The sequence below is a fragment of the Sorex fumeus genome, unplaced genomic scaffold (genome assembly GCF_029834395.1).
Source record: "Sorex fumeus unplaced genomic scaffold, SorFum_2.1 ptg000042l, whole genome shotgun sequence".
Lineage (NCBI taxonomy): Eukaryota > Metazoa > Chordata > Mammalia > Eulipotyphla > Soricidae > Sorex > Sorex fumeus.
In genome coordinates this window covers 8,697,136-8,716,005 of record NW_026606099.1, presented here as the reverse complement: position 1 = coordinate 8,716,005, position 18,870 = coordinate 8,697,136, and the positions used below count along the sequence as shown (strand labels likewise).

The 18,870-nt window shown below is 49.5% G+C and overlaps 1 protein-coding gene across 2 annotated transcripts; it reads left to right on the top strand.

Moving 5' to 3' along the window:
- The first annotated feature begins 8,597 nt into the window (after positions 1-8,597).
- On the top strand, positions 8,598-16,696 carry LOC130029302 (keratin, type II cytoskeletal 2 oral-like). 2 transcript variants are annotated; one of them, XM_056120239.1, is made up of 11 exons: positions 8,598-9,209; positions 10,275-10,495; positions 11,752-11,812; positions 12,489-12,584; positions 13,152-13,316; positions 13,695-13,820; positions 14,655-14,875; positions 15,738-15,772; positions 16,151-16,225; positions 16,274-16,364; positions 16,452-16,696. In XM_056120239.1, exons 1-11 carry the CDS (start codon positions 8,598-8,600, stop codon positions 16,681-16,683), a joined length of 1,935 nt encoding a protein of 644 aa, XP_055976214.1. In that variant the 3' UTR covers positions 16,684-16,696. The 2 variants fall into 2 exon arrangements, with proteins under 2 accessions (XP_055976214.1, XP_055976213.1); XM_056120238.1 differs by having other exon boundaries at positions 16,151-16,364; positions 16,440-16,696.
- Positions 16,697-18,870: the final 2,174 nt, after the last annotated feature.

The following is an 18,870-nucleotide window of genomic DNA, read 5'->3' as shown; positions in this document are numbered from 1 at the left end:
ATCAATCTCTAGTTTTTGAAGGACTCATGATCCCTTCTAGAATGCAAATTCTTATGCTCTGAAGATGAAAATCCTCACCATCACTTCTGGACAGGCTGAATGCTGAGGGCGCACTGGTGGTCTCATTGTTGGCACGCCGGGATAGTAGGACCAATGTGATACCCCTACACCCCTGCAAGTGAATCCATGGTGACGTTCCCACATGAGAATGGCGTCATCAACTTCTAGAGAAGGAAGGGGTGGGAAAAGAAGGATCTGAGAGGCCAGAAAGCCATGGTTCCCTCGCAGGGAATGTCAGGAGGCCTTCTTTGACTGTCACTGCTGAAGGAGAGTAACCAGTTGCTCTGAGCATCCTACCGTGCAGGTGATATGTCCACAGCAAAGCACGTACCAATCTAAAATGTCTGTATGACCACTGCTGAGAAGGCTCAGCAAAGCCCCGGGTGCACCATTCAGCCCTTCCTGCAGCAAGGCCCTGGCTAGTGGAACAGTGGTGGCAGAATTGACTGGAGACCCTTCTAAAAATGAGGCCATGAGTCATTAGAGTGTTTGAATGTGGGAATGCCTCCTTCCCCTGGCAGGTATGGGAGATAGGCTGTCAGGCAAGCAACATGGCTTAATGTGACTCTTTGGGACAGGAGAGATAGCTAAGGGGTTAATGTGTCTGTCTTGTCCGCAGTTGGCCCTGGTTCATATTCCTGGAACCACAGGCGATGTCCAGATCACTGCCAAGGGTCACTCCTGAGCACAGAGTCAGGCATAGACTCTGAGCCCACTGGGTGAGGGAAATGAGACAAAAAACAAACCAGAGGTGTGGGCCTTCCAATACCCATGCCCTTGGCCCACAGCAGCCTGCAGTGCTGGTTTGGTGTGCTGTTCTGTGTCTTTGAACTCAGTGTTCAAAGGTGGACTACTGAGTTACTCAGATGCCCTGATCTCTCCTTGAAGACCACTCAAGCATTTCCTCCTAAGAGCTTTTCTAGAGCCTCTCATGGCATTGAACATCTGTATTTCTGTACAATTTTGCTAGCCTCTCGTTGCCACTGGCCATAAAAAGCTTTTTTTGGGTTTGTTTGTTTTGTTTTGTTTCATTTTGTTTTGTTTGATATGATTTTGGGGCACACCCTGTGATGCTCAGGGGTTACTCCTGGCTTTGCACTCAGGAATTATTCCAGCTGGCACCCTGGGGATCATATGGGATGCTGGAGATTGAATTTGGGTCTGTGTGTTTAAGACAAGTGCTCTAGCCGCTGTACTATCGCTCCAGCCCTTTAGTTGTTTGTGTTACACACTCGGGGTGTTCAGAGACTACTCCTGGCTCTGGGATTGGGAGTCGTTCCCAGCAGTGCTTGATGGTACCAGACCTTCTACATGCAGGGCCTGAGTTCTGCCCATTGAGCCATCTCTCTGCCCCTCTGGGGTATGTTCTGATGATTAGTTTCAGTGTTCATTCTCCATACTAGCATGAAATCTACTAGAAGGGATGGAAAAAAGCCTTCTTCATCTTTATGCCTTTCAGTGCCCAGAACAGTGGCCACTGTGAAGTATCTGTGTTCAGGAGGTGCTTGAAAGGACAGGGTGGACTCTGAAAGTCCGCTGCTGTCCTGTGGCTTTGACAAAAGCGACATGATTGGATAGTTCCTTGCTCATGTTTATTTGACGCTTACTGGTGTGAGCTTTGGTCTGGGGAATTTGGCACGTGTCATCTCATTTAATCCTCAGGACTACCAGGGAGGGCAGGTAGCAATTATCTTCATTTTTTTTCAGAGAGGAAATAGGGCTTGGGGAGGCAGAGTGACATGCGTGGCATCAGAAAAGGAAGCAGCCAACCAGAGCCTCAAATCCAAGGCCTCCAAAGTACAATTCCTGTGCTATGCTTCCTCATGGGGCTGCCAGCTTCTAGCCCTCTGTTTCCTGGATCTGGCACGTGGTGCCAGTCACTTTTTGGATCCCAGGGAGCCAGACACAAACATGAAGGTCCTCTGGGAAAAGGAGAGGTTGCTCTGTGTGTGTATGTGTGTGTGTGTGGGGGGGGGGGTCCCCATTAGCTCTGAAGTGTTCTGATCTCCATGGATAATACAGAGAGTTGGAGCTGGGAAAAGACCTTGAAATATAGGTGCTTCTCTATGACCCCCAGAGGAATTCATAAGGTTTTAAAACCATTTTCATTATCCCTACTTGATATGTCAAGTAATGTCTGCTCATCACGTGCTCTGGGTGGCTTCTGCAAATATCAAAGAAGACGTTGTTCAGACATGGTATCATCAGACTTACTGAAAGATCCATGATCCGTGGGTTTATGCCTGACTTTGAAGGTGGACAGTTGGATTAAATCCCAGCTTGGTTAGCTAATGGACTTGGGGCTGATGAATTAACCTCCCTAAGCTCATGTCCTTCATCAGTGATATGACTGAGAATTCCAGCCATGCAGAGTTTCTATGACAATAAGAAAGGATTCTGGCAATGGTGCAGCCTAATTCACCACCTGACTCAACCAAGGTGATTTCCACATTCTTTTCATAGTTAGGTGAAGGAAATCAAGATTTGAAAGAAGATGTTCCTTTGATTAAATCTTGGTCCCCACAATTCTGGGAAGGTTCAGGGAGCTTGATAACTCTATTGACGGGTTGATTTCATGACTGCTGAGTCCTGATTGTGAGGAACCTACTTGGTTGGTCATGGCAGAATGATGTCTAGGTGACTCAGGAGATAGATACTGTGATTCCTGGCAATTTCTTGCAAATACCATCTGCCTTGAATAGTGTCTTGATTGTAATCTGGGCAACTGGTAGAGCTCCTCTCTCCTCTTCAGTCTTCAAATGAACAACTTTGAGGAGGGCATTGCACACTGACCCCTTTGTCACAGAGCTGCTGGTGCTGACCTCCCCCCTCCCCCGCACCCCACCCATGTAGTTTATCCTCTCCCTTATAGCTCTGTTGCAATCTGCCAAGGCTGTGATAACCCCAATTTACAGGGGAGCAAAAAGCCTTAGGCCAGAGGGTGAAAGGACTTGGGGGAAGTGTGGAGGCTGGGATTTGGACATGGACTCACCGCACAGCTTCCACAGTACCACTCTGAGCTGTGAGGAGAGAGAGAGAGCAAAGAGACTCGTCTGAATTCCAGGAAGCCAGGCTGCCTCTGAGAAGGAATGAGGGTACTCCCATGGTGTTCATGAAGGAAGGTCAGTGGCTTTTTAATGACTCCAAAGATTTATGGGTGGTGAGAAATATTACTTGGCAGGAGAGTCAGTCCCCCAGAACCTTTGCCATGTCCCAGCCTTCTTGAACCTTCTCCTGGCTTCTTCACCCACACCCAAGATTTTTTTAGCTTCATCACCTCACTTGGAGCAACTGCTTTCTTTACAGGCGTGAGATGTGTTGACTTTATGCGCTCACCCCATCTCTATGTTCTTGTTCATTCCAACAGGTACATTAATGTTTCCCCAGGTGTTTTAATGGCACAGTGTGAGTGGTTAAAGAGGATTTTGTTGTGAACTTTGGCAAGTTTTGAATCTGTAAAAGAAGTTTTTACAGGGCTTGTTAGGGATTTTAATACATTAATAAACCTTATTAAAACTAAAACCCAAGAGAAAACCATTGAATTTTCACTTCCCCAGTTGATTTGACCACAGAATATTTTTTCTATCTTGACTATCTTAGGGAACAGAATTCTGCCCCAGATAAATCCTAGAAGAGTATCTAGATACAGGAAAGGATTTCGGGGTAAGTTGAAGAGTGAAGTCTAGAAAGAAGAACTAAATTAGAATGAATGGTGATCCCAACAGCTGTCTTAGTAAAAAAGACATGCACTGTCCTGAAATTTTTATTTTCTTGGGGTGGGGGTGGGGCGGGCGGCGAGGACACACCTGGTGGTGCTCAGAGATTACTTCTGGCTCTGTGCTCAGGGATCACTCCTGGTTGGACTCTGGGGAACCATCTGGAATGCTAGGGATCAAGTTGGGTCAGCTGTGTGCAAGAATGCAAGGCAAGTGCCATACCTGCTATCACTTCAACCCTACAATGATAATTTTTAGTTTGGGGGAACACTTAATCACTTAATCACTTAACTTCCCGTTAGTCGTCGATTTGCTCGAGCGGGCGCCAGTAACGTCTCCATTTGTCCCTGTCGCGTGCTAGTGTAGCCCAATGGCATCTCTTCGCTCCGGGAACATGGAGGGCCTCAAACCGATCGTTCATGATCTTGACAAAGAAGTCTGACCATCTGGTAGGTGGGCGGCCACGCGGTCTCTTGACATCCCGTGGAAAGTTTGGGGGAAGTGTAGCAAAAATGAATGTTCAATTTTATAAAATGAAATGACTTTCTTAAATATTGGATCAGTGAATTTGAGTTAATGGAGGGTCATGTGATACCCCCACTCTTGACTATCTTACCCCACCCTGCTCCTAGGTGAAGAAATTTGAATGCCAGGGTTTTTTTTTTTTTAGTGTGTGTGTGTGTGTGTGTGTGTGTGTGTGTGTGTGTGTAAATCAAACAAGTTTATTGAAAGAGAGAGGTAGATTAAGATACAAGAGATACAGTTGGAATGTTTGCCTCTACTGGTGATGCTAAGGATTATTCCTGGCTCTACACTCAGGAATTACTTCTGGCGGTGCTCAAGGGACCATATGAGTTGCTGGGGATCAAACCTGGGCTGGGTGTGTGTAAGGTAAGCACCCCCCAGCCCCCACTGGGTAGTGATAGCTCTAGTCCCTTGTCTGCCCAGTTTAACATATAGATAATGACAATGACAACTGTTGTGTGCCTTCAACCCCTGTCCCATTCATTTTCTAGGCCAAGCTTTATCATTTTTATCATTCTCACTGAAACTAAGCACCAGAGAACACCTTGGCTTAAGGTAATACTCTGCTTGGTAATAATTCCCCAGATACTCTAGGCAAGAACATGTGGAGCCAGAATTCTCAGTCACATGACAACCTTTCCACAGAAAGATCTGACAGACAAGGGATTAGAGCTCAGACTGCTGACAATAGACAACTCATTTAGGTGCCACTTCTCCAAGAGATCCTGCCATGAATAAGAGAACTATTGCCTAGGATGATAACTCTGGATACTGTCAGCGGCTTCCACCAACTGTTGAGAAAACAACCCCAACCTGCTAAATCAGGCGATCCTTTGGCAAGCTTGGGAGATGTGGATTAGGAAAACCCAGCCCAGCCCGTGCCTTGGTGATCTGCCCATCCCCTGCTTCCATCACTCTTCTCCAGTATGTGCCAGGGTGGCAGATACTGCAGTGGATTCAAGGGAGGGGAGGGGAGTCAGGCACAGAACTTGTTTGCTTTGGGTTCTCACATGGGGATACAGGTGAGCCTGGCTCAGCTTTCTTCCTGGGAAAAGCATTTGATCTTTGGCTTTTGATGGAATTGCAAAGAATGTGTGAATAAGACCTCACCAACTGGCATCCAATCCAAGGGTGGAGTAAATGTCTCTTGGAAGAACCCAATGCAGAAGGTCCTGTGAGGCTTGTCGGTGGAGGGATCAGGCGGATTGAAAAGCAGACACTATCTATTTAAATTTCAAGATCATCTTTCAACTAGGCTAGAAGTCTCATTTTCCAAATGCCACGAGAGAGGCTCAGAGAAGCCAAGTTCCTTGTCGAAGGTGACCGCAGAGTGAGTGATAAACAAGGGGCTTGAACCAGGTCTTTGGAGCTCCCAACCTGATAGGCTTTTTGTAGGGTTACATTTATCAGGCTTCCATGTGGTATTGGGTGATTTTACAAGGTCTTTCACTGCATCTCAGGAAGCGCATGATGAACCATTAAAGTAGGGAAAGACTGGACAGATCAGAACACCAGAAATGAGGAGAGCTGGGACTAATGGGATTAATGGGTTTGTTCAGGGCCTTCTATCCTCAGAGAGCTGGACATACATCTTCTCTAGTGCACACGGAACATTCTCCAGAACAGATCACATTTTAGGATGTAAATCTAACTTACATAAATTCACAAATATAAGAATCGCATCAAGCATCCTATCAGACCACAATACCATAGATTTAAAAATTAATCATAAAAATATGGGGAGTAACTGTAACACCAGGAGAATGAAAAACACGCTGCTACATAACAGCTGGATCAAAGAAATCAAGGAAGAAATAAGATTCCTTGGACTAATAATAGTGAAAAAACAAGTTACCAAAATCTATGGACACAGCAAAAGCAGCACTTAGGGGGAAACTCATAGCAGTACAGGCCCACACGAGGAAAGAAGAAAAAGATAAAATCAGTAACAGAAAGACACACCTTAAATGTATGGAAAACCAACAAATGAATCCAAAGACCAGTAGGAGAGAAAAAAAAGCAGAATGCTAAAAATCAGGCCACACAATGAAACTCCTCCAGGCATAGGCATTTCTTCTCTCCACCACCCTGGCTTGCTTCTCATTTGTTCACATTCAGCTTCATTTCTCTGTATCCTTTGGTGAGGTTCACAGGAACACAAAATAGTCTTGAGACTACCCAAGGTCAGGCATTGGGATGTCCTTCCTCCACGCCCCCAGCAGAGCACCAGCAATGCTTCCTATGTATAGGGCAGTGCAGGATCTATTCAGCTTCAAACAGGCCCTTTATGTTTATTGAATCTCTTCAATGAGGACAACCACCCAACAGAGTATCGTCTTGTATCAACCTCATTTAACAATTGAGGAAACCAAGACACATAGAGTCCAGTAACTTGTTCAAACTCAAAGGGCCTAGTGAGTGGGGAATCAGGGATCAGCTCTAGGAGAACTAGAGTCCCGAGATTCACTTCCTAGGACATTTTTTTGGGACTTTCAGACCAACAGTGGGTCCCATATTGTCCCATCACTGTTACGGGGGCTGACATTGTGGGGATAGACCAACCACCTGTTTTGATTCACCCCCTCTTGTTCCTGCCTAGTGAAGTTTCTGAGGGAGATCAGCATCCAGGTGTTTATCTTGCCAAGGGTGGGAGTTGGGTAAAGGTGGACTGTCATGGGACAGGGCACAGTTGTTTTGTCAGAGGTTGGGGCAGTGGTGCTGTGTGTCCACTCCACTAACCAGGCTCCTCCAGCTTTCAATCCTAGTTCCAATTGGAGCAGCCTAGTCTAGGCCAGCGTTTCTCAACCAGGCAGCATAGGGCCTCCTGTGGGCCTTCAGGATATACCAAGAAGCCACAGGTGAAAATAGCCTAAGAGGAGTGTGGGTGGGGGAGGTCGGAGGGAAAGGCACCGCACCAGCCTAGAGAGTCAACCAAGTAGGACAAGTGGGGGAATCAGGAAGGAAACACGATTGCGATTGGGAGGGGGCCAAGGGAAAAATGGCTGAGGAACACTGGTCTAGGAGTTGGAGCAATAGTACAGTGGGCAGGGCATTTGCCTCATGTGTGGTCAACTCAGGCATTCCAAATGGTTCCTCCAAGCACCACCAGGAGCAATCCCTGAGTAGAGAGAGAACTACTAAATATGGCCCCCAAACAAAACCAAAGAAAAGAAACATTGGTCTAAGCTAAGGTCTCCCAAACTTTCACAGTCATTAGGATCCCCTGGAGGGCTTGTGAGTACTATAGACACCCACGTCTTTCCCCCGATGAGGAAGACTTCCTGAAAGACTGGGATGGGACTCTGGTATAGGTATTTCCGTTCTGAGACTTGGACCATCAGTTCTGTGTATTCATCCCACATGAGCAGCTGGCTCTTCAAGGCTAGGAGGACTCAGTCGCTTCCTGGGTGAGCTCAGGACCAGGTCAAGAACTTAGGTGGGGTGATGGAGCCAGATCAGGTGCTGGAAGGGCTGAGGTGCAGAGGCCACCAGCTCTGACACAGCACACAGAGTAAGATGAAGGGGGCCTTGGAGCTGAATCCATGGGCCAACTGGAGGGTTCCCATCTGTCCCCTCCAGCTTTGGATGTAGAAATAATAACCAGATGGGCTTAGTCTGAACACCTTCCCCCTTACATCCCCTTCTTTCCATGCCTCACATCCTCCCTCTTTCTCCCACTCCTTTTCCCATCCTTTCCACAAAAGATCCCGCTCCATGAACAGGCTGAGATGGGCCAGAGCAGACCTCGAGGGGCCACTGCACCTCTCTACCTGCCCTCTGTTTCCCTTTAGATGTTTCTCTGAGAAGGTGGGTGAGGGTGTCATGCCACTGGGCCACGGTACTTGGGCCCTGCAGGGAGGGCCCAGCTCAGGTGGAAGACATTGCTGGGTCCTCACCCCTGCTGCTCAGTGGCTCCTAATCCCCTGGTGTCAAAATCCAATTCAGCCCGCTGGGTCAGGTGACGTTTGGGTTCCTTGAGACCCTTGAGGAAATCACCTGGAGGGAGGAGAGCGCCACTCTTTTGTCAACCGAGGCAAGTTTGGGTGATTAAGCTAAGAAAGCAAAGTCATTTGGGTCCAGAGGATTATCTTTGAGGTGTGTTGGGAACCTCCAAGCAACTTATTGCCTGGGAGGCAAACCAAACCCAAGATGACTCTCAGCTAATTGCCCGCCTCTCCTTCTGCCAAGCCAAGCTTTGTGGTATATAAGGGCCGGTCTCCTCCAGTGTCCCCATCCAGTCTTCATCCCTTCTCAGCTCTTGCTAGTGCCTGCTAGCTCACCTCCAAGCCTCTCACCATGAACAGACAAGTCTGCAAGAAATCCTTCAGTGGCGGCAGCCAGGGCTTCTCCGGCCGCTCGGCTGTGGTCTCTGGTGGCAGCAGCAGGATGAGCTGCGTGGCCCGCTCTAGAGCATCTGGTGGTGCCGGCGGCTTTGGCAGTCACAGCCTCTACAACCTGGGTGGCACCAAGAGCATCTCCATGAGTGTGGCTGGGGGCTCCAGGGCCGGCGGCTTTGGGGGAGGCCGAGGCAGCTGTGGCAGTGGTTTTGGTGGGGGCTTTGGAGGAGGCTTTGGTGGTGGCAGAGGAATGGGAGGGGGCTTTGGGGGTGCTGGTGGCTTTGGGGGAGCTGGTGGCTTTGGAGGTGCTGGTGGTTTTGGAGGTGCTGGCGGTTTTGGAGGTGCTGGTGGCTTTGGAGGAGCTGGTGGTTTTGGTGGGCCTGTTGGTTTTGGTGGGCCTGGTGGTTTTGGTCCTGGTGGCTTCCCTGGGGGAATCCAGGAAGTGACTGTCAACCAGAGCCTCCTGCAACCCCTCAATGTGGAGATCGACCCCCAGATTGGACAAGTCAAGACGCAGGAGCGAGAGCAGATCAAGACCCTCAACAATAAGTTCGCCTCCTTCATCGACAAGGTGAGGGTCAAGCCCAGCTGTGTGATGGCTGGTGGGCTGCCTGGGGCATAGGTGGGTGCCAGTGACTAGCCCAAGTTTCAAGACAGAGGTGCTGGTCTCTTGAACTCGTTCTTTCTAAGCCCCTAGTTTGATCATATACTTGCTCTTTGCATCCTGTTCTCTTAGCTATAAAATGAGGTGAAGGTGTTCAGTTCCTGACTCCTTTCTAGGGATAGGATCAGAGTCATAAGATGAGGGGAACCAGAATACCCCAAGCCCATTTTCAGAAAGAAGTGTTAGCCGCGATATTGCACAGTTGACTTTCAAGTACTCTTCAAAAGTAACTACTTTGCTCATCTAAACCAAGCACTGGAATAGTGAATCTCGGGGCACCCCATTGGGGTGTTCGTGTGGGGCTGATTCTCAGTGAGGGGACCTGGAGCTGGGGATGTGGCACTTGAGGTGAAACAGGATCTGAGCGGAGGTGCAGTGTTGAGGGGGAGTCTAGGATTCAAACCTAGACTAGCTATAAGCTGAGTACTGAGCAGAAACAGCTCAGGACAAATTGGACCTTGACTGTTTTCACTGCCTGTCTGGTAGCAGGAACGTTTTTAATTCAGAGCTTCCATCATTGACTCTCTTGGGCAACCCTTCTCAGCTCTCTGTGTCCCGAGAGTTGTAGGGGCCTTGACACAGCTTTGTGGGACCCAGCTCACTTTGGGCAACTGAATCAAGTTCTATGAGCTTGGCCTTCCTTATTGACAAAAAGAGGGCAAACAATAAGGACAAATAATAATAAAGACAAATAATGAGAGGACAAATATCATTTTTTTAAAAAATGTTATTCTTTGTCACAGGGTGTTTGTGAGGAGGAAGTGAAATAGAATATGGGAAACCAGCATGTAGAGAGACACCCCATGGATTCTTTAGCTCTCCCTTTCTGAAGCATCCCCAATGCTCCCGAACAGGGTGGTGACCAAGGCAGAAGGATGAAGTGCGTTTCTATCCATACATGTTGCACCTGCTTTGGTAGAGGTGGCCTTGCAGCCTGGTCCTGCAGGCTGACCACCTTCTCCCCCTGTCCAGGTGCGCTTCCTGGAGCAGCAGAACAAGGTCCTGGAGACCAAGTGGGAGCTGCTCCAGCAGCAGGGGACCAGCTCTGGCACCGGCACCAACAACCTGGAGCCCTTCTTCGAGTCCTACATCAGCTTCCTGCGCAGACAGCTCGACCTGGCTGTGGGAGAGAGGGGCAACCTGGAATCCGAGCTGAAGAACATGCAGGACATGGTGGAAGATTTCAAAAAGAAGTGAGGGCCCTGAGGGGAAGCCCCCCATCTTGGGTGGTAGCAGGGAGGTCTGGCTCCTATTTGGGATTGCCACTGTTTCCCACTGTGCCTTGGGTCAGCACTTCTGAAGGGCATGACAGAGCCAAGCAGGGTGCAGCAGAGACTGCAGGGGGCTTCTGAACATGTATCTTGAAAGCTCCAGGTGGGTCCCTTCAATACCACTTCCAAGGAACAGATAGGAGCATCCTTCTGGAGTCTAAAGGATCACAGGTCTTCCATGCTTTCACCCTGGAAGTGTGTCAAGAATGCACATCCTGGGCTGCAGTCCTAGGTACTCTGAATCAACAGATAGGGGACAGGCTCCCAAGTCTGTGCTCTGCTGCTGCCAGGGATCCCAGGCAGATGGTCAGGCTTCAACGGTGCGTTGTTCTCTATGCATCAGTGCGAGCCAATTTCTGGGTCTTCCGCCCAAGCCCAGCTCTTCCAGTATTTGGTACCTTCTGAATATATTGGGTGGTATTCGATACCTTCCGAGGCCTGTGGGTGAGAACAGGGCCTCCCACGCTGTGGCTCCAGGTCAGGACCCCAAGCACGGGGCCCCTGTACTTGGGAGGCATCATTCCAATTTGTTGGTGCAAGCCTGCCGGGCACTGCGGGCACTTGCTTATCCTAGGTTGGGCCACGGGCCAGGCCTCAAGAACGCAGGGGAAGATCAGAACCTCATCACAGAGCACCATTCTGCAGACTTTTCCATTTCCCAGTCTTCATAAAATCCAAATTCTCTCAAAGATAATCTTAGCTAGGAGAAGGCTGAAATTCCATCAGCTTGATGCATTTAGAAGATAATGGTGGGTGGGAGAGAGAGAGTACAGCAGTTAGAGCATTTGCCTTGCCTACAGCCAAACTGGACTCTATCCTTAGCACCCTATAGGGTCCCCCAAGCCCTCCAGGAGCGATCCCTAAGCACTGAGTCAGGAGTAAGCCCAGAGCACCGCCAGGTGTGGCCCCAAACCAGCACAATCACAAAAAGAAGAAAGACAATGGGTTTATTCTTCACTCAAATTCTGCTAAGAAACAATTTGAATGCAAGGAGGGGTAGAGGAAACAGAGATTTTGGGGATCATTCCCCTCTCTGAGTTTTTCACCAGTGCCCATAGTGCTTTGGGTACACTTGTGAAGCTGGATCAGCCTCCCAACACGGAGACATTGGGGACCTCAGTCATTTTATTCCCCACTTCTGAAATGTCACCATGCAAATGTGTCTCCTTCTGCCCCAGGTATGAAGACGAGATCAACAAACGAACTGCTGCAGAGAACGAGTTTGTGGGACTTAAGAAGGTAAGGGAAGCGAGCGCGTAGAGCCAGGTGGGGGCCTCGTGAGCTCAGCCTCCATCTTCTGACCGGTTGGCAATTGAGGTATTCGATGAAGGAAGTGATGAGTAATGAGCTGATTAGTAATAATGCAGGAATAACGAATGCTTTATGTGTGTCATTATCGAGATTTTCAGTTTATCCATGTAGCCTGGATGTTATTAATAATCAGCAAATACTTCTGGTTTGTTTAAATTAGTCATCAAAAATGTGAAGTGGTGAGAATTCTATTTTCTCTAAACAAGAGGCTGGATGCCTTGTAACCCAGGTTACATATAAATGTGATTATTTTTCTATCCTTAGTCTATTTGTTAACGGTTTATATTTTGTTAAGATAGTGTATCCAAGCAATTAAAAGGGGGTAAAAAGCCTTTCCATATTTTGGGGGGTGGGGGCTATTTTTTTTGCCACACCCAGCGATGTTCAGGGCTTACTCCTGGTTCTGTGCTCAGGAATCACTCCTGGCAGGCTCCAGGGAGCATAAATACTATTGCGCTAGACCCAATTTTCTTTCTTTTAAAAGGGAGATGGGAAGTCAAACCGAAGAAGTGGTGGAGGAAAGATGAGGAATTAGGAAGGAGTTATTTGGAGGGGGGGCAGGAAGGCCATTCTTTGTGTGTCTGACCCCATCCCAACCCCCCAGGATGTGGACTCGGCCTACATGAACAAGGTGGAGCTGCAGGCCAGGGTGGACGGCCTGACGGATGAGCTCAACTTCCTGAGGACCCTCTATGAGATGGTGAGTCCTCACTTAGGCAAGCTCAGAGCCTTGCTATCTGCCTCTCCCGAAGCCTGCACCCCAGGTCGAACTGTTGGGGACAATCATGTGGCAGGACACTCACAAAACCCGCCTAGAGCATAGCCTTAAGGTCCAGCCTTGCCAAGAAATACTAATGGAACTGCCCCAGCCTGCAAAGATCCGGCCAGTTGGCCCATCTCTGTTCTTTTCCTCTTTGTCCTTAACCTGTTTTGCTCTCCATCCTCCCTCTGCCTCCTTTTCCAGGATGTCAGCCACTTCCATCATCTTCTTTCTACTGCCTGTCCATGGGAACTCACTGTTTTAGGCCCTCTGGCCGACACCTCCAGGCTGATCCCTGATGATACTGGTGCATTTACTTTTTTCTTGAAAACTTTCTGCCTGGCAACCCTTTGTATTTGCTGTGCCTCAAGTGAAAGGTTATTTTTCTGTCCCACACCTGCTCCCATCATTGGGGACACCTCTGCTAGTAGAAGATACTTGAATGTTACCATTCCTAGCGTTCCCTATGCTAGGCGATGGTGTGAATGATTGTCATGTTCCCCACAGGAGCTGTCCCAGATGCAGAGCCATGTCAGCGACACGTCCGTGGTCCTGTCCATGGACAACAACCGCTGCCTGGACCTGGACAGCATCATCGCCGAAGTGCGCGCCCAGTATGAGGAGATAGCCCAGAGGAGCAAGGCCGAGGCCGAGGCACTGTACCAGACCAAGGTGGGTGCTCGGAGTTTCTTATCCATCCACGGAGGGTGTCAGGGAGGCTTTAGGGTGTGATAGTCATGGGGGGCCACGGGAGAGACACGGTGCTCTTTGAATCCATGGCACTGTACACCCCTGACCCCCAACCAGTGGACACAGTTCTACCAAATACTGCTAGACCACGCAGGGCCACACCAGGGCCATGCAAGGCCACGCAACGCTGACTAGCTGGCTCAGGCGAAAGCAGGAGACCCCCACACCATGGCAGCTCCATGTTCCCTTCCTTGCTGCCTTGAAGGAGTCTGACTGAAATTCAACTTACTCTTCAAGACGGGGTGGGTGATGTTAGGGCCACGCTGTACCAGCATGCCACCATCCCATCTGTCCCTCCAGTTGGGAGAGCTGCAGTCCACGGCGGGCAGACATGGGGATGACCTGAAGAGCACCAAGAGTGAGATCATGGAGCTCAACAGGATGATCCAGAGGCTGCGGGCTGAGATCGAGAATGTCAAGAAGCAGGTGGGTCTGAAACATATGGAGTGGTCCTTGAGGTATCCTGGGCCCTGGACACAAGGAGAAGCAGAACCTAAGCCTTGACCTCAGAGTCTCTGTCCTTTAGTGGTGTCACATGTGGGATAGCTCTGGCTCTGGAAAACGCTCGCAGATGTTCCTCCTTGAAGTTGGGCTTCTCCTTCTCTTCCTCCTCCTTCTTCATCACATCAATGTTTACTCCTGATTCTGTGTTCAGGGATCACTTCTAGCAGCCTCAGGGGACTATATGGAGTGCTGGGGATCAAATCTGGGTCAACTGTGTGCCAGGCAAGTGCCCTACCCACTGTACTAACTCTCTGGTCAAGGTTGGGCTTCTTGGAAAGTTCCCTAAGTAGTGAACCTTCTGGTTTTCTCTGGAGATCTTGCAACTGTCAGGCTGATTTTAAACATTAAACTCTCCACAGGATCTGTCCTCAGTGATGACAGGTTCTTATTAGGTTATTTCACATGACATTGATAACTGATTTATATCACTGAAATGATCATACAAGAGAGTTTTGCAGAAAAGAGCAGAGGCCACTGTTGCAGAGGCCAGTGTTGCAGAAAAGAGCAGAGGCCACTGTTACCTTTCCCATAGTAGGAAAGCAACTCATTGTTCTTGTTGAGTGAGTTGAGATGAGTTAACTTCATGGGCCAGAGATGAACTAAAACCACTTGTAAAACGGACTTGTTTTCTGAGAATGTTCTATTGAGATAGCTAAACAAAGGGGAGACAGGGTCCTGGAAGATACCTGCTTGGCTTAGTCAGCTGTTTGTCTCTCAGTCACTATGCTAACTGGTCTCGACTGCTCCCTCCCCCAGAACGCCAGCCTGCAGGCCGCCATTGCAGACGCAGAGCAGCGCGGGGAGCTGGCCCTCAAGGATGCCGACGCCAAGCTCCAAGGCTTACAGGCCGCCCTGCAGCAGGCCAAGGACGACCTGGCCCGGCTGCTGCGCGACTACCAGGAGCTGATGAACGTGAAGCTGGCCCTGGACGTGGAGATTGCCACCTACAGGAAGCTGCTGGAGGGCGAGGAGTGCAGGTGAGGGGTGCAGTGGTGTCAACATACTGCCAATAAGGTCTTAGAGTGGACTTTGATGATGAAGAAAGTGAGCAAAATGACAGGGAGAGGAGTCAGAGGACCAGGAGTCTCCAAAAAGACAGAATGTTGGAAAGATTCAACCCCCCCACCCATGCCTCTGTGTGTGTGTGTGTGTGTGTGTGTGTGTGTGTGTGTGTGTCTGCGCATGTGGTGCTGGAGGTTGACCCCAGGGCTTCACATGTGCCAGGAATGAGCTCTGCCACTGAGCTATAATTCTTCAATTTTCCACTCCTTGAAGTAGCCAACATTCCTCAAACCCCAGTTTTTTCCCCCAAACAGACCATTCAATTATCCAATTGATTGTGGACATCAATCTTGTAGTAGACACCTCTGCTGGGTCTCACTGTGTGTACCGTGTATACAAAAGTGCTAACGCTAAGCTCTGGAACTTTCTAATGCTGTGTTTGGTACCTGTGCTATGCAATTCAGTAACTGGTAGCTCCGTGAACTCTTGAAATGTGAATTGTGATACCGAGGAGCTAAATTTGGCATTTAGTTTTAATTCAATTTAAGAGACCCACAAGACTAGAGGGTAGTTTGCTTGGAAGATAAAATATTGGGAACTAAAGATGCAAGATGGAGAAAGCATGCATTGGTGGAGTTTCTGGAATTTTCCACTCCTTGAAGTAGCCAGCATTCCTGGGTGACCTGGTCACACCAGGAAGAGACTTTGCAATAGACTCTCTTCCTCGGGAGTTTGATCCCTTGGAGGGCAAGTGGGGAGAAGGAGGTTCCCAAGGTCACAGACCACCAAGTCTAATGTCTCAGTGTAGAATTAATGCACATCTCTTTCTCTCTTTAGGATGTCCGGAGAGTGTCAGAGTGCTGTGTGCATTTGTAAGTAGCCCTTCAAAAGCCCGGGGGTAGAAAAGGCAGCATAAGACACCCTCATGGGCTGACCGTGTGCTATAGCAGGCCACCCAAACAGTGTTGGCGGACTTGGCTCATGACCACACATATCACACTAGAGTTAGCCAGGAAACCGTTGGCTCCAAAGGGGTAGCCCAGTTTCTGGGGGATGCCCAGACCGGAGCTCCAGAAGTGTCTATGCACTGAGCCAGAGCTGCCCGTCCAGGTTCTCTTTCACTCTTCACCCCTTGAGGTCTCAGGGACGTTGCACATCTTTCTCTAAGTCCCCCAGCCAGGTCGGGCAGAGCTGGGCCCCAGACCCAGGCCTGCATGCGGGGCGCTGAGCGCCTGTTCTCTCTCCCACAGCCGTGGTTAGCAACGTCTCCAGCAGCAGCAGCAGCGGTGCTGGCGGAAGCCGGGGAGGCTTCGGAGGGGTCAGTGGCGGCAGCAGCGGCAGCTTCAGAGGTGGCAGCAGCATTGGTGGCAGAGGCAGCAGCAGTGGCGGCTATGGCAGCGGCAGCAGCAGCAGCAGCAGCGGGGGCCGCGGCAGCAGCGGCGGGTTCCAGAGCGGCAGCGGCGGGTTCCAGAGCGGCAGCGGCGGGTTCCAGAGCGGCAGCGGTGGCAGCAGCAGTGGAGGCCGGGGTAGCAGCAGCAGCGGGTTCCAGAGTGGCAGCAGCAGCAGCAGCGGGGGCCGCGGCAGCAGCGGCGGGTTCCAGAGTGGCAGTGGCGGGTTCCAGAGCGGCAGCAGGCTGGGCAGTGGAGGCAGCAGCTCTACCAGCCAGAGCGGCGTGGGCTCCGGCTCCGGAGGCATCCAGACCTCAGGAAGCGGCGGCTACAAGTCTGGCGGTGGCGTGCGCTTCTCCCAGACCCCCAGCTCCAGCCAGCACAGCTCCAAGTAATCCCTGGTCATATTCTCCCGCCTCCTGCAAAATAGCGCACCCCTCTCTCTGCTAGCCCCCCTCAACCTCAAGTGCCTGAAGGCTCTCCCAACTCCCCCACTCCCTACCGCCCCCACCAAGACCCAGGTAGGGATGCTCTACTGCAAGTCCAGGAAGAGACCCCTCCGCAGAACCCCTGCAGTGGCCCTGACTTGGAACAGCTGCACATTAACCAGTGTGGAGCTTCCGAGTGAGGCCCCCACTCCCTCCTTCTGGGGGTGACACCGAGTGTGAGGGGCCAGAGCTGTAGGGATGACGGTGGAGCTCCAGGACAGCTGCCTCCCAGTTGTGTGTTCCCCACCCCCGTGTGTAAGATCCTGCCTTACCCACCTCTCCCCCATCCTTTGTTGGTGATTATGTTGTACTTTCCTGTCCTCAATAAATTGCACTGTATTTCACATTCTGGTGTTCAGCTTTCATTGAAGGAGTCGAAGAATAAACAGAGGTCCTGGGGCAGAGGGAAGCAGATGAGGGAAAGGCATCTTTCAGAAGTCCACTGGTGGGAATAAAGGACCCAGATTACTCCTGACTCTTCCTGACCCTTTGTTTGGGTTACCCTTTACCCTTCAAAGTAATTGAGCAGACTCTCTTCCGGCCAACACAGTGCCTGGGATCTGAAGGGTTAATATGCAACACCTCCTTTTCTCTGCACAGGTTCTAAGTGAACTAAAAAAAAAAACCTCTGCTGAACACTGAGCAAAGAGAGGGAAGTGCAATAGTACAGTTAGGGCATTTGCTTTGCATGTGGCCGACTCAGATTCAACCTCGGGCGTCCTTTTGGTCACTGGGCATGCTAGGAGTGATTCCCGAGTGCAGAACCAGGGATAACTCTGGAGCACAGCCAGATGCGGCCCCAAACGAAAACAGACAAAACCCAATAGGATGGGCCTACTGAATACCAATATTGTCCTTATTAACAACAGGGGATTTGAGAATGTGGCTTAGGAATGGGTCTACCCTGTAGGTCCTCAGGGTTAGGCTATACTTCCCACCATGGCCTTCCCTATGGGCTCAACCCTCATGGTAGAGCAGAACATGAGCAATGGGTAGCCACAGCCTATGGGGTGGGGGCGGAGCTATGCAAATCAGCTGGGGACAATCAGGGGAGCTCTGCAATGACGCTCACTCCAGAGGCAGCTAAGTTACAGGGAGATGCATGTCCCCCCCCTTGGTCTTTCCTGGTCTTTCTTTGCTGTTCTCAGGAAGCTGAATTCCAACCCCAAGGTGGGCAGCAATGAAGACAGCCTTGAGGGAAACCAGGGATACTTTGAGGTAAATGGAGATAAGATTTAGATTCTTTGATCCTCTCTCCCCAACCCAAGCCAATCCCTCCTGCATGCCTTTGAGCATCGCAAAATTCAGGGAACATTCTGAAGATCATATATCATTTCCAGAGCTGGACTGATGAATTAGTAACTAAATTTGTCTACTGGATCGGGAAGAGTACCAGGAATCAGCCCGAGATGGGCATAATTTACTTAAATAATTTGCTCTTCAAAGGACAGTCTGGTTATATTTCTAGAGGCAGATTTGTAATAATCCAAGACATATTTGTTTATAACATTACATAGGGTGCACAGATATAAAGCCATATGTGTAAATATTACACTATGATTGTCATTAAAAGTAGCATTTCCATCCTCCAGAAAACAACTGACTTCTGTTACCTGAATTCACACCCACTCTTCCCTCCTGGGAACCACTATTTTATTCTTGTAGACTGTGAGTTTTTGTTTAGTTTGTTTACATGTGGGTGATGTAATACGACATTTGTTTTTCTCAAACATATTTCATTTGGTATTGCTATAACCAAAGTTTGCTTAATTAAGCACATCTAGACAGAGATTTGGTGGGAGAACAAGAAGGTTTTTATTTACATCAACTGGCCAGGCTGGAGACTACAAATGGGCAAAGCACCTGAAGCTATTGGCCTGGTTATCAGGGGTTCAAAGAGCACTCATAGAGAGCATCTCAGAGCATGAGACAGATAGTATAGTCTAATTCAGAAATGATGTTGGGGTTATATAAAGGGAAGTAGGGAAAGGTCAGTTTGCTAAATCAGGGGGTCTTGTGGTTTTGCAGTTAACAGCATGTATAAGTTATGAACAACACATTACAGTATACTAGTTTCTAGGCCTATTCATGGTA